This window comes from Zosterops lateralis (assembly GCF_965231275.1).
Source record: "Zosterops lateralis genome assembly, chromosome: 5".
Lineage (NCBI taxonomy): Eukaryota > Metazoa > Chordata > Aves > Passeriformes > Zosteropidae > Zosterops > Zosterops lateralis.
In genome coordinates, this window is record NC_139766.1 from 49,730,896 (window position 1) to 49,753,990 (window position 23,095).

Here is a 23,095-nt window from a genome sequence, read left to right on the forward strand (position 1 = left end):
CCTCTTTACATTTTAAAAATCATCATAAACATCTGTCCTGCTCTCAAAGTAGAAACTCTTTTCCCTCTTTGCCCAAAACCGCTGCCTTACCAGAGCCAGCACCGCCACCTGCCCCTCCATACATGCCACCACCTCCAGTGCCACTGCCTCCACCATAGCCATCAGAGAAGTTGGGCATGAGCTTCTGTCGTTTCCTTTGCACTTCTTCTTTATCTGGGATAGAAGGAACAGAGAGAATAGGGAGTCAGGCTTGCTGGTCGTCAGGACAGCACAGGGTGTGCATACAGAAAGCATCACTACAGTTACTAGTTCATAAAGGAGTGCGGAAGAGTCAACTTTCCTCAAGTTCCAAATAGCAGAAAATCTTTGTATGTATTGGAGCAGAGAGAATTCCTTTGAGAAACAAGCCAGTGCCAAGTCCCCAGTCAGATCAGCAGCATCACTTCAGCCTGCTTGATCTCTTCAGCTGCATCACTGTCTTGTGCTTAGCCTTAGAGGACACATGCAGAGATGTCTTGGGGGGCTCAGAGCTTCCTTCAAAAATGTCTTGTGTACTTAGAGCCCTGGAGATAAGTGGTCCCAAAATTCTTCCATGTCTAAGCCAAGTCATGAATCAGCGCAAGTGCTCCAAACCCCAAATTTATTGAAGAAAATTTGCCTTTGGAATATAAGCACAGGCTCTTCTTCCAAGCAAATCTACTTCAGAAATGGAGCCTTATCAGAGGATCACAAGGCACTTTTGAGTTTCAACAGTGCAGAGTATCTGCAGTGCCCTTTGAAATTTTGCTTATGAGATGGCAAGAAATGGTGAAAACCGTGCTTGCTTGAAATGATTTACTTAAAATACCATAACAGCCACTAAACAAAGACAATTTATTTTCAGGCAGGGACATATTACTGTCAAACCATGCTGAGTAGCAGGAGAAAAAGAAAGCCTAAACTTATCTTGTAGTCTAAGTACAAAATAAGACTTAGTCCCCCTGGAAAGTAAAACACAAAGATTTAAAAGGACTATCCCGAGGACTGGGGAAAGTGAAAATGTCACAAGAGCTACAAAAATAGGGATACAAACATTACATGTGTTAAAATCCAGTAGAACCTTTGAGAAAAGAACAAAGTATCATTTTTTTCTTAAACCATCTGGTAGTTTTTAACAGCCATACTACAAAAAGAAATTTCATGCACAGGCACATCACTCGGTGCATCAGATGGGACAGTACACTGACAAAGCCACATGCATTGTTTCCAATACACATGATGTGTAAGTATGTATGCATGCACACATCAGGCATACTCACACTGATGAGGAGAGAAAACTCTAGAGAGCAATCTAGTCAGAGAAACACAAAAAAATCCACATACATTTTTAACAAGGAAAGAATATAGTTCCTAAATGGTAATTTCATGATGAAGCTGTATAGGGGATCTGAAAATGCACATGATGTTGAATTAATTTCACTTGATTAAGAGGCACATAAAAGAAGCTTGCTTCAAATCTGGCAACTTTGCTCTGCAGCTGAACACTTCACTTCCCTTAACACTTGTGCAAGAGGTTCCTAAAATCATTACCAAGAAGAAATCATCTGGTAACTCTGGAAGCTTTTGTGAATTCATGCTTTCTGCTATTTTATTCTAACAGTTGTGAAGTAGACTCGCTTGGACCACCACCACTCCCTCCTCAGCTGTCCTGAGTCTCTCACCACTAATGCACACTTATTTTAGAGACTTTGACAGGGAGTTGATTTCGACATAGCTCTGCTTCAGGCACAGAAAACATTCAAGATTAGAATTCAGTAGTGTAACCTGCAGGCAGGTAAACTGCTAAGCAGAAAGATAATCTTAATACAATGAAACACCAATTATGACTTGGGCCTGAAGGCATTTCCATATCATCAACATTATTGGTATTTAAAACCATGACTGCCAATGCCATTCCCATCAAACATTTCAAATGCTGACTTCAAAGGGAGCAGATCGGCTGATTAAACTTCTTTTCACTAATAATTTAGGAAGCAGGTCCAATACTGACTATCCTACTTCTGCTAACCAACTAAAATTTTAAAGAAGAAACTGAAACAGCACTTTCCCTGCTCTCACAAGAAATGTCTTGGGCTTACTTAACTAATACAGGCAATTGGAAAATTCAGAAACATCAGTGACATTAGCAAGATGGTAAAAGGTGAGAACTGCAAAACATGTACCTTTTCCACCAGGCACCAAACAGGTTTTGGCTAAGGGTTTTATCTGAAAGTACTGACAGTAAAATCTCTTCAGGTATTATTTGGCAGAAACTCAGAGGAAGAGTGCCACCTACTGTATGTATGGACAGGCATGTGTGCATAGAGGCACTCTGCAAGGAACAAGCCTCACTTGGAAAATCTGCATGGATTTACTGCCTACCAGTCCTACACCACCACCTACAAAACCGGTTATAAACCTACCACACTGCACATTGACTCTGCCCTAAACAACGGCAAATATATTTTCTAAAAATAACACCTAAAACCAAAAATTCCTCACCCAATTATCCACCAGTTCTATCTTATTAAAAATATTCCTAGGGATTCTACAGTTTCCATTCCCAATCTACAAAATGGGCTTAATGAATTACCTTTGATTTCTGGATAGTAGAGAAAAGGCTTTGGTTCGCTTGTTTCTAGATCAGACTTCCTGCGCAGTTGTACAAATACAGATGCTGGCTTTGTGATATTGACATCTCGGTACTTGGGTGTTTTGAACACAATAGCAAACTGTGAAGGAAACAAAGATAAGCATATCTATCACACAGCACAGCTTCTGACAACTTGCACTATTTTGAAGGCTTTGGTTTAGGGCTTGGGAGGCAAAAGTTCAGAGCAAAGGGCTGTTACAACAATAAACTTCTATTTTAGTTTTCAGTTTCACTTCTGAGATTGACTCCTAAATCCTTTTGGGAAAGACAGAACTGCCATGCTAAGTGCCACCACATCCCATATGTCATTACTGCACTGTTTGCCCCCGTGTCCTTTAGCATCTCTTCCGTGGTTTTCTCAGTGTGTTCACAGGAGCTCTCAGTGCTGTTTATATATCCTATCCCAATTTACAGGGGGTGCATGTTAAAGCATAGGGCTTTCTCCTAATTTCCTTGCTCTGTATTCCTAGTTACCTAACAGATGTTTTTAAAGAACTGTTAAGTTTTTATTATTATTAGGAAGCAACAAACCAAAGAGGAGGTCAGTCCAGGATACACATGCTTTTACATAATTTATGAACTATAATATAATCCTAGCTTACAGAGATAGGAGAATCATTAACTAAGGAGAAATGCTCTGTTACTTACCTGTCTATGTACATCCGTAGGAGAAAAATCTCCAAAGCCTTCCCACATACCACCATTCTCATCCTCTTCATAGAAACGTATTTGAATATCATCTGCAAAGAATGAAAGAAACATTCTGGGATATTTGTGGACTTGTTTAACCTTTGGCTATGGTTATTTCAGATACAAATCAACATGGTTACTTTTTGGCTAGATGAAAATACTACACAATACATCAATTACCCTTATCTGTTTTATGAAAACAGCAGAAATAACCCATTTTCAACATCAGCGTAATCCTAATGACTTCACTGAAGTTGCTATTTACTGAGTGGTAAAAAGAGAACTAGGTTCACATCATCTTCCTATTCTAGGGTTATAAAACATTCCAGAGGAGCCTTATTTGGAACAAACATGTAAGGAGGGGAGAACTTGAAGCATGAAATGTAGAAACCACCCTCTCTCCTCCAACAGTTTCAGTTCAAAAAACTGTAGCAAAACCTGAAGTGCCACAGTTCAAGTTCCGCTTGCTGCTGGCAGAGTGCCAGGGTGGAGCTGCAGCTCAGAGACAGGTCAGGGGATGAGCGTGCAGAGTGTCAGCAGGGATCCTTCACCCTCCAAAGTGCACAGGCCAGACACATGGCATTTGGCTTCTGCTCCTCGAAACAAATTTTCTGTAATTCTCTTCGTATTTATTTATTTATGGGTTTAGCAAAAGCATCCCACTAGTAAATTCCTTCCACAGCACTCCCACTGAGAAAAAGCTAGAAAAAGCCTATTGTGTCTTAGGGCAACTGATGCAGGACAGGCTTCTGTAGCAGACAGACTGCTTCCCCTGGTCCCCCACCTGCTAGTCTAAACCACCACTTCCAGTCCTGCTGTCCTGCATGCTCAAGTTCCTTCAGGCAAGAGGTTTCTGAAGGCAGTGAGGTCAGGGGAAACCCCAGTCTGGTTGAGGGGAAACCCCACCTCAGGGCTTCCACTGAGTCAGACATTTATTTATTTATTTCGTGCGTAAGAGTTATGTTTTATCTCAGTCCTCCTGATGGCAGAGGGTAGATGCACTATTAAAGGAAAATAGTTCTTTCAAAGTCCCTAAAAGCCCCCAAAGCTTTCTCTCTTCCCTAAGTGGTAGGAGGGCATTTACAAGAAAGAGAGATGGAAAAGGACAGCCTGCACCAACAGAAAACGTCACTGTGGTTTTAACGTGTGCAGGGACTGATTCCAAACAGAGGAGAACAGGGTACCCACTCTACCAAGTAATCTGCACCAGAGTGTCCCAAGTACTACCTGTAGCTGAAAAATACAAAGAACCTCCCTCACTACTCCCATCTTTTTACTTAGCCCAAATATAACCAACCACATTTAACCATTATCTTCCAATAAAAAAACAAAGTATCCTAATCCCCACTGCTGAATTCTCACACATTCAAAGCCATGAGCAGAGATTGAAAATGAACCTGTGAGAAGAATCTGTTTACACTGAGTAACCTCTACCAGAAGCATATACATAAAAATGAAGTTATTGGCAGCAGTGGTGAACACATTAAGCTCTCATCCATGGCTAACAGAGAATACTCATACTTACTCTTTGCAATCAAGAACTTAATCATAAATCAGAAACTTTAGAGTAATTCAGAGCAGGTGTTAGTTAATGGAGTCAAACATCACTCAGTAGCCACCACCACCCAAAATTCCAGAACATGGGCAAGGGCAGAAACTTAAGAAGAACAAAGACAATCACATAGTCTCTGTGGAAGCAAGAGAAGCTGAATTTGCTTTGCAATAGACTATTTAGATTTATTAAATCTCTGCACACTGCTGGCTTGACTTCCAGAGAGGCTGAGTGCTTATAAATTCTGCTGCACTATCAGAGTGGGATAACACTAAGGACAGCACAGCAGGCTTTATGAACATCCTGGTGTGCCCTACAATACTTGTGACTCTTACCTTTCTGAACCTTGTCACAGAGCAGGTAGATTTCTTCCCCTCCTGTCACACACCCTGCTGTCCTGTCCATTCTTACAATTTTTAGGTTGGAGGCATTGGGAGCTTCTATTGAAAGAGAAGATGAAAAAACCCTGCTTACTTATGTAACAGATTTAGACTTAAAAAAACCAACCAAGCAGAATGCACAAAAATGCAATAGAAAGACAAGCTTCCAACAAAACCTACCTGAATTTGTCTGTGTTTTTTTAAACATGAATAAATCAAGGCCTTTTCATATGAAAGACAATCTTGTATCTCCTAAGCTTTGACTGAACCGTGAACTACAAAATAAGGTCCCAGCCATTGCAGCACAATTACTGCAGTAGTAAGGTAACCCAGCAGTGAACTGCATCCAGCACCCTGTACTAGTACTCATTTTATGACAACAGGACCATACAAGAGAATGTAATTTTTTCTCCCTGCTTTCTGTCAGTGACACTCCTGAGAGCTGTTACCTGTTTCTCACTGTCTACAGTGCTTTGCTTTACACTGCCCCTTACTTGAAAGCATGCCAGTCTTTGGCCAGTGTACTGGACAGTGATAAAAAAGCCCACCTCCCACAGTTCCTAGTAGAAGCATCAATAGACAACTATTGGTCCTCAAGACAGAACTATCATCTGGTAAGGGAAAACACCTGTGACAGGCAAGTTATACTAACACAAGTTATGCCTGCTCTGTGAAGGCTTGAATGCTGCCAAAGAAGTATTCAAAAAAACCCCAAACAAAACCCAAGAAAAGCCTTCTGAAATTAGCAATCAAGAATTCACTTTGGGAGATCAGAAACTAGTAACTGACATCTGTGTAGCAACTTACAACAGCAGAAACATGCATACAAAATGTCCCCTTTATTTGTCTCCTTATTCTAGGACAAAATTTTTGACCTCACTACATTTCCCAATTAACAGCAAGGCACAGATTATAGTAGAACAGTTGCATTTAATACTTTTTGATCTAGCCTTTTCCTTAAAAAGCAATAATATAGACATGACTGGTGCACAAAGGAAAAAAAGGTACTTTTTCTGAGTCATTACAGAATGACTGTCAAGAACATGGGAATCCACAGCTTCAAGGAAGGAAAACTCAGGCAGCAGAAAGGGTTCAAGTAAGATGAGTCAGTATAATTTAACAGCACAGGGGAAAACACAAAGTGAAAAAATTCTCTTAGAAAAAAGACAAATAGAGGACTGCTCTAAAAAATACTGACAGATGTAAAGGAAATGGATTGAGAACTCCGGTTGCGTTATCTTTTAAAATACGGACAAGCAGATGGTCTGCAAAACTGAAAGGTGTCAAATTCTCAACTAAGACAGAAGTAATTTTTTTTTCTTCACATCTCATGTTACAAATGCTTTGTCACAGAAAGCAACTGAAAACTCCATAAAATTCAAGCCCTTCTTAAAGATATAACAAGAACTTACAAAATCCTCATAATAGAAGTGGCAGCAAAATAAAATCTTCCTCTATGGCTTACATCACCATCTATTAAAACCAGAATGATAACTCTATGTACTTGGACAGACATGGGGCTAATTATCCATGGGCTACTTACTTGTTATTCATCAAATACCAGGCAGGCAGGGCTAGATGAGTCTATGTATAGCAATATCTACCTGTCATTTCTGTGTGTACAAAAGCCTGCCCCTCATTAAAACAGTAATTAAAGCCAAATATACTTACTGCTGTCATATATTGCATCTGATATAACGGGATCGAGTTTCCGTGTGAAGCTGCCATTGCTGTCGGGAAGAAAGGCCGTGAACATGAGCCGCACCACACTGAGATCCATCTCCTTGGTCTGCTGTAAGGCTGCCTGGCGGATGATTTCTCTCTCCCGTTCTGGAATTGACAGAGGAATTAACACAAAGGGTAGGGCATCCTTTACAAAACAGAGAGAACAAACACTCAAAGGCATTGATAGTGAGGAAATGTCTTCTTTTACACTAAGCATCCACTGAGTTTTTCCTTCCTAAGAAGAGTGCAGCAGCTATACAAATTATACTGCATTCATCTTGCAGTTTGTGCATCAGATTTTATTTAAGTTTTGTAATTAAAAGACAGAGAAAATTATTATTTTCTGCACTCAATTTATAAAGGCTGTGAAAAGTATGGAGGCCACCCCTAAGGACACCAGAATTCCTGGTGTTCAGAGTGATAAAAGGACAGCTAGCCCCTCTATACAAAACCTGAAAGCAATGCAGACCACAGGTTTTACAGCGATACAGGTGAAATGCAGCTGAATGAATGAGTGTTCTCAAAAGGAGGTCCCTAAGTTAATTAAGGATATCATGTCTTGTTGCACTAATGCAAAATCAGTCTACTTAAGAGCTTATTAGACAGCATAAGAGCAATGCAATACAGGTGCAGAGATTGGTACAGGCAGCTGTGGAAGGAAGTTTCTCCATTCTCATGTATGCATTGACAGCAGACTCCTTTCAGATTCCCTAAAACATGTTAACAATGCACCACCTCTTAAAAGCACATAGACATTGGCTGTTGTCCTACACAAGGTCTTTTCCTAGCCAGGAACCTATGTTTTCAGAAGCTCAGCCTTTTTTAATAAAAGACCAATTAAAACCAGGCCATCATTTCCACGTACCAGTTAGCTGCCTGTCTCCACATCCTTCTGCCTGTAGATAGCCGAGTTCTGGATGCACCAGGAGTCCTGGATTGTATCCCTTCTTGCAAGCATCTATCATGCGAGTTTCCAGAGTTTCAAACACTTTCTTCTTTGTTACATGAAGTATTCCAAGATTTGCAAACCTGCCAAATTTTGATGGGGGGGGGGGAGGTATTTTCTTAATGCTTTAGGCCAGACTTGCAGCAGGCAGCCTTTCTCTTACCAGAGGCAGCTACACAACGCAAGTCTACATAAGGACTCCACAGGCTTACTTAGGCCCTAATTATTAGCATTTGAGGGAGAATATTCCATCAAGAAAAATTCAGTCAATATCACAAAACGTGTAAAATGTGCACCATTATATGACAGTGATCATATGGGGGCACTTGCCTATGGCATAAGTAGTAATCTGTCAGGTTTCAGACTTCTGCTGGGAAAGCAACTTACAAAACGTTGGGAAATCTGGTAGTCACACTTTGTTTGCTGCGTCTTGGCAATGACATTAATATGTCATTCTGTATATCTGTTAAGCAGAGCAACTGCTCAGAGTATGCTCCATCTGTTGAAAATGGTTTGGAGAGCAAGCTAAGAAGCTGAAAACAGTGCAATATTTTCTAAAGAAAATGTTTTAAGCAAGGCTCTGGTCATTCTGAAGACACTTTGAGTGTCTATTTGAACGAAAATTTCCATCCTACAAGGTGTGCTTTTGTAAAAATCTGCTGGCACATTTAAAAATCAATTACATTTGGAAGTATGAAAACAAGAAAATAACTCAGTTTTCATGTGGGTCAAGTGAGGACAGGAAAGCTGGTTCTAAACATCTGATGAAAAACAAGACAGGTTAGAAAATGAGCCAAACTTTTCAAGATGAAAAGGAGCATTTGAAATAAAGCTATTTAAATTGTTGTGCGCGGTAAAGTCGTGCACTGGGCTTGGACATCAAAAGTTACCGTTTAAAAGAATCTCTCTCTCCCAACCTTCTCAGCTTTTTAAACTTCATCATCTTCACCAACAAAGACATTCTTGAGATCACAGAACTAAAACTCACAGCCAGCATGAAACCTGATCTAAGCCTCAAAACATGGTTGGGAGCTTCGACTCCCTTTACCGATATAAACAATTATTCTTTCAAATTAAACAAGAACAGGCCAAGTACAACTTCACTACAAACTTTCCACTTTAAACTTTCAAAGTTTGACTTTTGCAGTATTTTCATGTTTATACCTGTCCTGCATTAATTTCAAATTTACTAATCCTATTTTACTAATGCATTTCATTACATTTCTATTGACAAGTTTCAATAAAAGTAAAATACTGATGAAAGAGGTAACAAAATGGTAACACTATTTTTAGTCCCTTCTCTGATCAAAACTACTTGCATTTTAAAGAATAGATTTGAATACAAATTTAAAATGCACACCAAGAGATTAAAACTGGACAAATTCTATGTAAAAATTAGTTCCTTAAATTTATTTAACTTGCTTAGGGCAAATTCTACAAGGGTGAGCAAAAACCCCCTTAAATTTTCAATTTATGATACAAAAAAACCCTGAGATCAGAGCGCGGAGCTAAGTGCTCTACAGAGCTGCCTCTTAGAGTATTTCTGTATTGCTTTTTACAGTCTTGATGCTTCTCCCACAGCTCAGGTTTCCAGAGGAATCCCCAGACTTACCCTACAACCATGTCCTTAGGTCCTGCGTTAACTGTGCACACTCCATCTTCACAGAATTTACCCACCAAGCTGTGAGCGTGTAAGTGGACGTATTTCCCATTAGTTACTAACTGGACAATTACTTTTGCAGGTCCAACATAATTGCAGATCTGTAAATAAATATAAAAAATGTGGGATAGTTTGCTTATTTTTAAAATGTAACAACTAGTGACTCCAGGTGAGTATTTTCTGTCAGTTAAGTACAATCAAGTCTATATAGAAGAAATGTGTGTGCATTTCTTCATGAAATACAAATGGCAAACTAACTGGTGGTACCAGATCACCACTTTTGCAATTAAACTTGACAGGCAAATGGCAGAAGTACTGTTCAAAAAACCTAAAGGAAAGCCTCATCTGTTTCTTAAAACATGAATCTCAGTTTTACAGTCTGGCCATTTAGTCCACATTGCTCTCCTTAAGTTTCAATTAGTACACTGAATTAACAATAAATATTGTTACCCATTACAAAGCATAGAGGAAACATATGTATTAAACTAAAAACCCTGCATTGTTTTGCCCAATTTGGAAAGACTTTAAAAATTATTTTTAAACATTATGATTGTTATAAAACATTTTGGCTGCATTACAATGACTCTTTAGGTAGAGATTTTACAGTGAATAAATTCTATATTAATAGGCATTTTGTTAGTTCAATGTACTTCATCAGCACATACCATCCCAGTCCAGTAAATATCTCCCTTAAGTGTACACAAGGATATTAAATAAACTCCCACCTAGGATTTTGCTGGACTAGAACTTTAATAAACTGTATGCTTTCTTTCCTATACCCAACTCTGAAAGTCTACAAAGCTATTTTTTTCCCCTTACCACAGTTTCTAACCACCTTACACTTTTAACAGCTTTTAATAAAAAACAATGCATCAAAAACACATCTAAAATTACTAATAACATACCATACTGGTAAGTTATTTGCTTTACATATATTATTTAGAACTTTATTTTCATTCCTCACTCCAAGGCAGTAATACTCCAAGGCAGTTATGGGTTATGCACCACTTTCAAATTATGCTGAACATAAAATTACCCCACTTTTTAAAAAGCAAACATTACCTTCCCTTCCCATTCACTTAATTAACCCTTTTATCAATGTTGGGCTTTTCCCCCTCCTCCTCTAATTTTTCTGCTAATCTGCCTAGGGCCAAGTTCTTTGTGTTACAGCAGCTTATAGATCTAATCAACCAAGGTATTAAAGGATCACGATAAACATTAAAGTGATGAATCAGTGATGAACTGAATATTTAAGGTTATATTGTTGATAAAATGCTGATAGAGAGGGATTGCCTTGATTTCACCACATTACTGAGTCCTGCTAGCTTCCTTCACTCCAGTTAACCCCTCTCTTGAACCCATTCCATCACAGCTGAAACACTTTGCATATGTACAATGCATGCCCTCCCTGCCTTCTTATTCACTGCTGAAAGCAAAAAAAAATCCCAACTATAAAAAAGTTGTTCCAGGAGGAGCAGGTGTGCAAAAGCCCTCTCATTACCCACTCCTGCTAGCTAGCTGTAAAATACTGCAGTTATGTGCATTTTACAAATGACAGTTTATAAAATACAAGACATAGGGTACTTATGATTCCCTCCTGTTTCCATGTTGAAATCTGAACTGAAACAATACAGAGACGCAGGATAACCACTATTTCTGTCATTTACCATCAGGGAGAAAATTCCTATGGACCTTTCACAAAGTCATCTGAAAATAAAACCAACTACATTTGGTGTTACAGTATGTCACCACCGCTGCTACAATTAACTTTTCAAAAAGGTAGCTTAAAAAAAATATTTTCATTTTACCCCTCACTCTATAAGTCTTTCCCTACTACAAAGCTCTTAGCACATCTGTAGTGCTATATTCACTATGTACAACATAGATATTCTGGTATCACACCAGAAAAGTTCAAGACAATCCTTCATCAGCTGTAGAAACCACAGTGAAACTGGAGGCAGGACTGCTGCATGTCAAAGACTTTCCGGCCCCTGAAAGCAGAACACAGAACTGCAGTGGTAACCAGATTGCAATCTGCCCCTGTTACTCAGCTCAGCATGATCTTTGCAGTCTCTCTCTCAGGGGAAAAACAAAAGGGCTCTTAAAACACAACACCTTATGTAGGTCATAAGGCAAGAAAGGACTATTTTTGTCATCCAGTCTCATGTCCTATGCTGCAAAGGGGACAGAATGTCTCTGAACCATCTTTATTTCTTATAGACAGACTTTCCTACTTGATGTTGAGTCCTTTGGGGTAGCTGGTGCCCAGGAAAATAGTCTGAGTAGTTAAATATCCTCACATACCATAAATTAAATCTGGAATAACTTTTCAATGTCCTTCAATCATGCCACAATTTCAGAATAATTTAAAATGAATTCTGGCACTAAGGTATAGAAGTAACTATCAGCTTTTGCACAGGAACTTAAGAAACACTGTCAAAAGCCTGAAAAAGTAGAAGGTATATGTTACAATGCTGAATAGGGATTATGGTTTTGACACAAAACCAGACTCAGCATGAGGGGGAGATAGCATGTGGATGCTGTACAGCTCAAAATCAGAACTGTGATCCAAAAAAATGGCTACTGAACTTCAAATTACAGGTGAGGAGAAAGAAGGAAAGAAGGAGTTCCTGGGCAGAGTATAGCTGTAATACTTGATTACACCCTGTACCTGAAGGAGCACTCAATTTATCTGATAAAGTTAAAAGGCTGCAGGCTTACATTTATCTGCTCTTTCTGTTTGAGAAATTCGTCTGAAAGATTAAAAAGACCCTGTGAACTCGAAATTGAGTCAATTTCAAAACAAGAGTAGAAAGTTTTTTTCAGTTATTTCATGTCCTCCTGCAATCCAGATCTCAGCCAATTTTTATAGGTTCCAATACTTTACAAAAACTCCGTAAGAACATTTTCATACTTCAAAGATGTTTTTTCCAGTTATTCTTACAAGCAAGAAATGAAACCAATTGGTCAACAACAGGAGCAAAGGATGCAAAAGACCATTTCAAACCTACAACGACAGCATTACAAAAGCACCTATTGCTCTTTCCAATCCCTTTGTTAGAGGAGCTGCAGCCTCAGCCCTGCCTATTCTTCAGAGTGTGACTAGTGCTGTCCTCAAAACACATGTACAAGAAGTGTACACAAGAAGTGTTCCAAAGATGAGGCATCTCTCATTCTTTATAAACAGACTGTTTTTACAGAGCAGTATCTCTCTTTTTTTCAGTTGCTAATTAGAGATAAAATTTTTCTGATGTGGTATGAATTGTGTAGACAACTGAATACTTACTTAACAGACTTAAGAAAAAGCAATGTAAAGTAATTTAAATCAATGGGAGCTGAAGATCTGATCCTCTGACTGTGAGGTCACTCTAATGACAAAAATACAGAGCTAGGTGCTCTGTTTTACAAGCCCAACTAAAGAGATTCAGTGCCTCCTATTCAGCCATATCAGCCTTACCAGTAAAAAGCTCAAATCTCACTGAATTCATCTTTGGCTGACTTTGATTCAGTACAGATTTTTAGAGGAGTAAAGACTTATACCAAAAAGTCTGCTTATCCCTGTCTCATGTTTATTCCTTATTTCAGCTGTTTGCTGATTACAAGTTAAAAAAATCACCTATCTGTATCACTTTACATTTAATTCCTGTTAGGGGAGGGGGGAGCAAATAAATATGCTCCATTTGTCGCCAAGGCTCACCAGCAAAGTAACTTGACTAATTTTCCATAAATTCTCCTAAGCTCGAAGTAAATGTGCTGAAATCCCTGATTTCAAGAAGAACTCTCATCTCCAAACCGAGGTATAATTTGGAATAGCCCCAGGACACGACTGGCTGGGCAGTTCTGTAGGTGTGCCTGGGCTCAGGGCTGCCTAACTGCTGTGCAGCTTCCATTCACAAGCCAAAGTGCTCCATGCCCAAACTCTTGCGCAGAGAGATTGTGCTCTTCAGCTGGGGCACACCTCTGAACTCCAGACTTATTTACATCCAGCTCACAAAGAACACTGAACTAGAGACTGCAGCCACCCACGTAGATTTGCCCCCAAGGAGATGAAAATTGAGGACATTTCCTTCACTCTGCTGTTTTCAGTCAGCTCTTGTCACACCTAAAACTGGATCAAGCTCTTCAGTGTAAAACGTGGATCTGCCCACACTGACAGCAGTATGCAAGATAAAGACACACATGATAAACGTCCAATGCCAGTGGAAATTTTCTGTGTGAGCTTTCTCACATTTTTTCAAATATATAAAAACCAAGCAAAGGATAAATAAAAAATTTAGATACTTCAGTATGCTGGTGCTGCTTTATCCTTTCTTTTTATACTACTGGCTGATTTTTCCCCTGGACAAAAAAGTAATGATGAATAAGCAGTTCACCAGCTTTGATTTCAACTGTTCTAGACAGTAAAATTTTCCAGTATTATGTTACTTACACTAAGTGGATGAAAATGAAATTTAAATGAAGAATTTTAGGTTGCAATCATGAAATATAACTTCATTGTAACATATTTACTATCTCCTTTTACAACCTCTCTTTCTCCATAATGACATGCAAAGTTATACAGAATCCTCTGAATATGCATGATGTTTTTGACATATTAGGATTACTGTTAGCAAAAACAGAGCTAAACAAAGGAACATAATTCCATGAATCATTAAGATAAATTAATCCAATTTTTCATATTATAGAAAAATATACACTGTTATCTAGACTCCATTAGTCAGGACCATTCCATTAAACAAGAGGTTTTACATCAATTCCACCTTGCTGGCCAGTGCAGATTTGTTTCAAGTGTAAAGACTGGCATTACAGAACTGCTACATTAACTCAATACCTACACCATCTACTAATACACTATACAGAAAGAGGTTAAATATGTAATTAAATACCCAAACATCTTGCTTAGAGACATAGCAAAATCATCAATGCTCCAGCCCTTAAGTGAGAGATACGTCTTGATGTGTTGCAGCTTAGTTACGAGTTAGTGACAGTGCAGGGAGGAAAAAAAAAAAAGGTGAAATTGAACAGTCTACATAATGCAAGAAGCCACATCCCATAAATGTGTTTTCTTTTGGCCTCCAATCCATAATCTTATGAAAACAAAACTGGGAGACGGCAGTGGTTTTATGTGCACTGAGGACGTGGATTTTCAGAAAATCTCATGCTAACTACTAGTAAATTTTGAGAGAGTTGACTAAGCACAAAGCAAATCCCAATGTGAGCTGCACTGACCACACCATGGCCAAGGGTATAAAGATCTGTCACAAACCTATCTTTTTTTACAGTACAGCCAAAGCTCATGCTACTGTCCTTTCACTGCACTGTGATCAACTAATGTAGGTTTTATAGTGAAAACACTGGCACAAGAGTAAAAAAAAAAACACCAAAAAAATGAAACCAAACCAAAAACAAACAGCCGAAAAAACCAACAAAACAAAACAAAACACAAAAAACTCTAACCAACCAACCAAAAAAACACCAAAACAACCCCAACACAGCAAAAAATTGCAATTTTCAATTGTGCTCCCTTCAGTTATGACAAAGTGAGCACATTCTGACAAAACACAGAAAAGACTTACAGGAAAAGGTGTGAAACACTTCTGTCTTTACTGGCACCACTTGAATCAAGAACAGGCACTAACAAGCAATGGCCTTGAGGAATTTACTTGTGTTCCTTTGCCAGCCTCTCCCAGCAGGTGTTGCCATGTGGGATTTGTACTAGAAAAAAAACTCCAGATGCACACAGTAGGATGGGAGGGAAGGGAAGGGATGTGTGTGCATAAGCTCTAGATGAAATTAAAAAGTGATGATCAATGAAATTAGAAGGTCTGATGGAAAGCCAAAGAACATTGTGCTTTCTAGTTTTCTCAAGGAGAAATTCTATTTCCTGTATAACTCCTCCTCATGCTATTATGTGACCTACCACACCTTTATAAATTATCACTTGTATTAATATCATTACAGATTGGATTGGAATCCAAAGATCTGGCTCAATTACAGTAAATGATTCTATATATGAACATAGCAATGAAATTTCATCCATTGATTCATCATTACTGTAAAATAGGAAAAAGAATAGCAAGTAGATAATTTTCCTGTGCTAGTAATTTTTCCTAAGAGTTTTGCAAGGCTATATGAAATCAGCTTTCCCAGCTTCTTCTCCATTCAAAAGACTTACAGCCTAGGCTACCTCAGCCAGTGCTGATTATTTTCCATTATGTGATGCTTATACTGATTCATTAGGAGATGCAACTGTTCCAAACTCCAGCCATTCCCAAGAATTGCAGATGAGCTACATGCACACTGAGGAGAAGGACCAGGAGTGGCAAATAACAAGGCAGAGGTTTATTGCTTGCCCCTTTTTTCCCCATAAAGGAGTGAGAGAGCACCAGAATTAGAATACATTAAGAAATAACACCAATTAGAATACACTAACCCTACTCCTCATGAGAATTTGTAGTGCAACAGTTTGAAGATGTAATGCAAACAAGACCAAAACTCACATTTTAAGTTAAAAAGAATACCAAAATAAACCACTCCATAGCTTTTCCAGACTTCCATAGAAAAAAAATTTGCTGCAAGAACCATAGGCAAAGACAGTTCTCCAGTCACAAAATGATTAATCACTTTTCTAATCTTCATACTGTGCCTCAATAGAACATTTCTTTGATTAATGTATTTGATTTTTTTTTCTGGGGGGGAAAAAAAACCCACAAAAAATGTTCAGTGAACACCTGAACATAACACTGTTCCTATTAAAATGAGAAGTTCTACATTGACTTTAAAGGAATTAAGTTCCTAAGAATGGAGTACCCTAGAGATATTGAATAAGGAGTAACATGAACAGAAGAAAAAAAAAAAAAAAGGGTAACTTGGTAAATAGCATTACTGTGAAGTGGAATAACTAAGCAGACTCATGCTTTGCAATGGAAATGGAGCAACTGAGCAGCTCAAGCCTTGCTAAAACTGCACCCTAAGGAAGAGTTCCATTACTCTGCACAGTGGTAAGTGAGGCAGCAGGTGTAGGTAAGTTTCTGCTCAATTGCTGGCAGATAAAAATGGTGCCAAAACAAACCCAAACATCTTAGGACATCTTTATTTTCAGAATCAATTTGAACGTTGGGATTGAAATGCAGTCTGTCTTGAGCAACTCCATACAAACTTATGTTGCTATACAATAAGTTCCTATACACATACATACAATGACACTTGCATTGACTTCACAAAATGAATGCCTGAAGTCCTTACTTTGACCTGAGGGTATGACTTTTTGTTCTTTTCACTAGAAGCACCAGGAAGTCCACCATGTGAAGGCCCTTCACACACATATCGGAAACGAAATCCCCTCTGTGGAATAAAGGAAAAGACACTTGAAAACTGTACAGAAACAAAACCAGAAGAGAAATACACAAAAATGAACATGCACACCCACAAACAAGATTCACCCAAATGGAAAAATTACAATTGTTTATCCATGAAATGCTGAGTGCTGGTTAACAAAGCATCACTTAACTGCAGCCCTGGGGAACCTGTTCTATTCTCACTTTAATACACAGCAGCAATCTCATCTTTTTCTTTCAGTTAAGTGAAGATATTTTGAAACAGAGAACTATTTATACTGTTAAAATAGGATAAAAATTCACATGTAGAGAATGGAAGAGCAGATATTCTCTTCCAAGATTGTTGCTAGGTAGACAAAATTGAAACAAATAATAAGGAAGCCCAAAGCACCATACAGAAAGTACAGGGATGAAACAGAAACACTTCCTCCTTCTGGGAAAAAAATATGAAAGCTCTGAGTGAAATCCAGAAACAGCATGAAAGCTTCAGGGGACTCTGACTGGTTTTCATCTCAGCTACATAAATAGACATGTGAACATACTTTAGAGAACTTCAAGATACTGAAAACCAGTCCAGTGCACAGCTCTCCATCAACCCCATTGATGAACATTCCCATTATTTTACATAGCAATCTATAAAGCACGAAAGATGCAACTCTTAAGCAAAGGTGTCTGGTAACTCTAACTACTTAACAATATATTTCATGTGGTGCCCAATTCTGCTTTCAGATCTACTCTCCTGTCCTGCAATTTCTGGCAAAATTTCCATCTTATATAGAGCTCCCAGTGTCCAAATAGCACCAGTTAGTGTTGTAGCCTTTTCCAAGAATCATTCAGCTTCTTTCTAGTAGTAGACAACTCTGAATTTGAAGTCTGTATTAGCTGAAAGTGAGTAACATGCCTTAAAATTACTCCATAAGCAGTAGCTTCAGTATCTATCTCACTAAGGCCTTTTCAGGTTAAGAAATTTTTTATCAACCAAATGTAAACTTTCATGACTTTTATTCAGACCTGACCAACTGCCTTCCTAAGGTAAACTGACTGACCCAGAAAACTGCATGAAGCTATGATGGGCTTGAACTCAAGTTGATCTGCAAAAGGCAAAGCAACCTCTGCAAAAGGCAAATCAACCTCTGCAGTCATGACACATCACTCTGCTGATGGATCACCCTCATCACCCTGCCATAAACCCCTGCCCAGCTTGCCACATGGGTACTCCACAAGAGGAGCCACTTGCTGAGAAGTCACACATGGAAACAATGGTTTTCCTTATGGACTGTGCACTGTAGGCCCACCATGAAAAGACATGGCCTGATTTGGGATGAACTTTAAACCATGAGGAAGATGCAGCATATTCTTTCTAGAATTCACAGTACACTGGTGTTTCACGTGTGACAAAGAGTCCTATTCCTGGCGGGATGCACAAGCACAAAAATGTCTTTGGTGTGTGATTGAAATCAACATTCTCCACTGTCTCCTGCCAGGGAGACTGGATTGCAGTGTGCTTCTGCAGAAGACCAAGAGGAGGATGGGACAGCTTTTAGCCACTGTCTTCCCCTGTTTACTGAACAGCTCTGTAAGGCAAGATTTCATGCACTTCACTGGGACAGATAGGAAAGGCACCTCCATACTGTAACAGCTTCAGGAGGAATCCTTGTAATTGCTGGTGCCACCAGCTGAAGTGGAACAATACTCAGACACAGATAAGGCAATCTTTACCCAGAAATTATGTAGTACATCAGTTGCATGAAAACTAACCAGTGAATTGAAATGACTTCTCTGCTGTCAGAGGAGCAATGGTCAGTGTTTGCTACGTAACAGAAAAAAAAATCATTTGAGTACTTATCTTCATATTTCTTTGATTATTCAAAACAGACAACCATAACAAAAAGGATCTCAAAGGACAACTGTATTCCTTTACAACAGCAAAACACAAGTCAGAAGTTCCTGTACCTTGGGAATTAAGTGTTTTTATTTTTAACTTCTTGTGTTTCAAGAACTATGAAACAAATCCTAAAAATTTTCCATGTTTTATCTACTAGTTTATGTTTCCAAATATTGGAGTATTGTAACAATCACTTCTAAGATGAAGAGTCCATACTTAGCAAGGCATATTTTTAAAACCCTTAGGGTTTTTTGTATAATTACACTTCCAGAGAGAGATAAAGATGAAAACAGAACAAAACAGGAAATGCTTTAACTACAAAAGTAAGGGTTAAAACTGCTCATGTTCAATTGCCACATTTTTTCTGAGAGCTCAGAGTTTTCTGTGCTCTTTTTTAGCTGTAAGTTTATCCAAAGCTGAATGCAGTAATAAAGCTACCTTAGACATTTTCAACATGTAGCCTTGTTCTTACCTGTTTTGGCTGTTCTATGATTTGAAGATATGGTCCATCTGCTAACATAAAAAAAAGGAAGAAAAGTATTACTAGAAATTGTATTTCCATTACTATAACGAATATATAAATTGTAGGGGTAAGATTATGTCCTTGAATGACTTGAGATAAAATTCTTGAAAGCATCTAAGTCTCTTCAGAACTTAAATTTCAATAAATTATTTACTCACTTGGTAGTCTGTCATTCCCAACTGAAGACCAGCAGAATAAGAAGAGGAAGATTAAGTCAAAAATGTTAATTTTAGCTCAGAGAACCTAAATGAGCAATTCAGTTAAAACTTGCAAGGGTGAGTAAGAACAGGATCCTTCCCTCGACACTGACAGCAGTCTGGCTTCTTGAGCTAAGGCTAACTTTTGTATTTAAACCCCTTGGGCTCTAGAGATTACACTCACCAGCTTTTGGCCCTAGGGCTTCCTACAGAATAGGTGCCTTTGAAAGTCAAGAGACAGCCAATGGGAAGCTCTGAGGCATGGGAATACAAGAGGAATTCAAGCTGTCTCAACATGCCCCAACAGTCAGAACTGATTTTAAAAAAATCCTGGAATTGAGAAGACAATATACATTCTTTTAATAATTTCAGATACACTTTTAAATATAGTGTTCTGCTGGGCCTCTAAAAACACTGAATACATTCAATTTGAGTACAAATACAGACTATATTGAGATCCATCTTGAGGATGGTGCTAATACATAGGATTATGTTCTACTAAAATTCTATTTGTGTCTTTTAAAGAAAGCTTCATTAAACAACTTTCAGTCTCGTACAGTGGCTAACTACATACTATAAATGTAATGAAAAATTCACCAGATAATATAGCTTTTGAGTAGGCTTTAAATCCAATGAGAATTCAGTGCCACCAGAGTTAAGCACTCATCACCTGATCAAAGCTTAGCTCCAACTCTGATCATTTAGATAATTTACATCAAGAAGGAAAGCTCTCTGGGTGGATGGCTGTGAAACACCACTTAAAATGCAAGCCAGTCATGAGTCTCAAAATGGTGGTTTCAAGAGCTATTATTTCTCCCCCCTCTCTTCCTAAGCAGTCAAGATGATTTGTATTTCAATGCAAAAAGATCACTGCTTTCAGAGTAGACCCCAAACAACAGCTTCACTGGGCATACGTATATAATATTTTTCCAGCCATATTCCTGTTGGAATTCTCTATCATCACTTCTACTCTGTTAAAGGTATTAATGCTAAGGAATCAAGCACAGGTGTTAATTGAATAAGCTTCTCTCAACATGGAAGTTTTAATAAATACAAAATAGACGAAATTAGTATTCTGCTGCTAGTTAGCTGACTCAGCAACTGAACCAACTGCATGTCAAAGTTACATTGCAAATATCAGTCACAACAATTTCACATTTAAAGATAAATTATTTCCCAAGTCCATCAATTGTACTTTTCCTTGAAAAGTTCAAGTGCTACTTGAACTCAAGAAAAATTATTTCCTCTAGACAGCATACACATCTTGCATTACAAAGCAGAAAAAACAGTTTGGACTTTAGGAACTTTAAAAGATGTAGAGAAACACCTAGTTTTGGCCTTCTGTTTCAGTTTTTGTCTGTAACACAGAGTCAAGATGAGCTGAATTGGGTTTAAGCAATACATCAGCACTTAAATTTAAGACCTCTCTTCACAGACCTTTAATCTTCCTCAAGCTTTAGGCACCTGAAAATTTATACTTTAACAATCCAGAAGCCATGTATTTTCTGGGCATTGGCAGAAGTAATGCACCTAAAATACAACAGTGTGTAGTTCAACTTTCAACCAAGCCCCCAGGGCATGATATGCCAAGTAATTTTTCTTTGGCTCTTCTCTTAGGAGAGACATGCACGTTGGGTTAGCACAAAATACTATTGCTTTCTCTCAAACATTAACCAGAAAATGAAGTGTTCTTATTCAATGGCTAAATGGCTGCAGAAGTCCTCCAAGACACATCAGACCCAAGTTCCAGCTTTTTCTCACCATAAGGAAATTCAAACTCCTAAGAGAGGGATGGATATACACTTAAAAACTACAGGAAAATGCTTCATACCACTGAAATGGTTTGACCTTGCATGGCACTTGTGAAAACTCAGGAAAATTGAAAACACAAGACTGTGGTTATTCTGACATCTTGGGAAAAATGCTTATAAAAAGCATTCAAATATGCTGATAAAAAAATCTAAATGTTTTATATATCCGCACTAGAAAAGTGCAAAAAAGGCGCAGTGTAAACATGCAAAGCTGAATTAGATGTTCGTTATCATTAATCCACATTATACAAATCATTTAGCAATGTATTTAAAATAGTTTTTTAAGGTCTTATTTTTGGGTTCCATGACTAAAGGTTTTCCTTTTTTTTTATTTTAACAGTGACTAAGTAATTCTCTGGTATAGCATCTGAACCAGACCAAAATAACAGTACAAAGAAGGCATTCTAATGCAACGCACTTAATAATATCTGAAATGCTACTTAAAAATAAACCAGCAATGCGCAAAAAAAATCCAGGCATAAATGGCATATTATTTTGATTATAAATAGGATTTTATTTAGTGAAAGGTCTCATATAGCTGTTTTTACTGAACTCTGAATACTTCCCAGAGGCACACTACACAGCCTAATGATGGCTATGTGTGGTTCCTTCTTTCTCTCATCCTTTCCCACAGGGAAAAGAAAATACAATTAGTGTTTTGCACACGGAAGTTTTTAATATTTTGTTTCTATTAGTAGGTGTGTCTTTGTCTAAGCAGACAAAGAGCAGGAACCTGAAGATGAACACCTTGTAAGAGGAACTAATAATGACGAGTTATGATCCTTTGTTCCAGCCTGGAAGGTACTTGCTTTAGAAGTTCTTGTTTAAGGAGCAACCCCTTTTTAAATGATAAACAGCCACAAGAAGGACTTTATGCATAGGTTATGTTCTACTTTTGCCCTACAGAGAGGCCATAGGCCACAGTCATGGAGCTGCCTCTACACAGGCATGGTCTCATGGTTGGCAAGAGCCGCGTTTTGACAGGAGCACTCCTCGCGCTTTGCCTGGCGCTGCTGCCGACTCGCGTCCCACTCCAGGCTGAGTCACAGTCCCACTTCCCTGCATCTTCTTCAACTGCCTAGTTTCTTCATTTTCCTTCCTGCCTGAGTCAGAGGCCCTCCTGCCCCTTGACACTCCCACCACATGCATTCTTTCTTCCTTTTGACAGGCCCCACCCTGAACACACACACACACACACACACACACACACACACACACACACACACACTCACTCTTCCAAAGAGCACCCATCTTAGGCTCCCCCTTGACTCCTTCTTCCCACCATAGAAAAGTCAAGGAAAAACGTGCCTCTGAGGTTGGTGGGATATCCCTGCATGCCTGACAACTCTGTTGGACTGGTGGGGTCCTGTATCTAACAGCTTTCCAAGTACCTAAACCCATTCAATTTAACCTGCAACAACATGTGGACAAGTCTCCTCCCTCACAAGTTCCCTGTTGGTGGGCCTCCAGAACAGGCACCTCACCCTTGTAATCGGTGTTTTGCTCTATGGATGTGGATGGAAATGCTTGCAGCCTGTGGGTTTTGATTGCTAAATCCCACATCAACTCTCTTGTGTCCATCCTGGCAGTGGTACCTCGCTGCTAAAAGCTCAGACTGGAGACCTAGTGCCTTATCCTTCCTGAATTCCCCTGCACAGGAATACTCTCTTGAAGCCCAGCTCTTCAGTGTTCAAAGCAGGATGATTAAAGCAAATGGC

At 38.7% G+C, this 23,095-nt stretch overlaps 1 protein-coding gene across 4 annotated transcripts in view; it reads right to left on the reverse strand.

The window, feature by feature from the left end:
* NFKB1 (nuclear factor kappa B subunit 1) overlaps positions 1 to 23,095 on the reverse strand; it is a 57,041-nt gene that overhangs the window by 17,883 nt on the left and 16,063 nt on the right. For 2 of the 4 annotated variants that reach the window (XM_083861445.1, XM_083861444.1), the window contains exons 4-12: positions 19,319 to 19,356; positions 16,870 to 16,968; positions 9,577 to 9,725; positions 7,884 to 8,047; positions 6,965 to 7,123; positions 5,249 to 5,353; positions 3,320 to 3,411; positions 2,612 to 2,750; positions 91 to 213 (exon numbers count right to left, since the gene is read on the reverse strand). In XM_083861445.1, the coding sequence (XP_083717571.1) occupies positions 91 to 213; positions 2,612 to 2,750; positions 3,320 to 3,411; positions 5,249 to 5,353; positions 6,965 to 7,123; positions 7,884 to 8,047; positions 9,577 to 9,725; positions 16,870 to 16,968; positions 19,319 to 19,356 (1,068 nt within the window). Of the gene's footprint in view, positions 1 to 90; positions 214 to 2,611; positions 2,751 to 3,319; positions 3,412 to 5,248; positions 5,354 to 6,964; positions 7,124 to 7,883; positions 8,048 to 9,576; positions 9,726 to 16,869; positions 16,969 to 19,318; positions 19,360 to 23,095 lie in introns of all 4 variants that reach the window. The other 2 variants (XM_083861443.1, XM_083861442.1) reach the window with 1 other exon arrangement.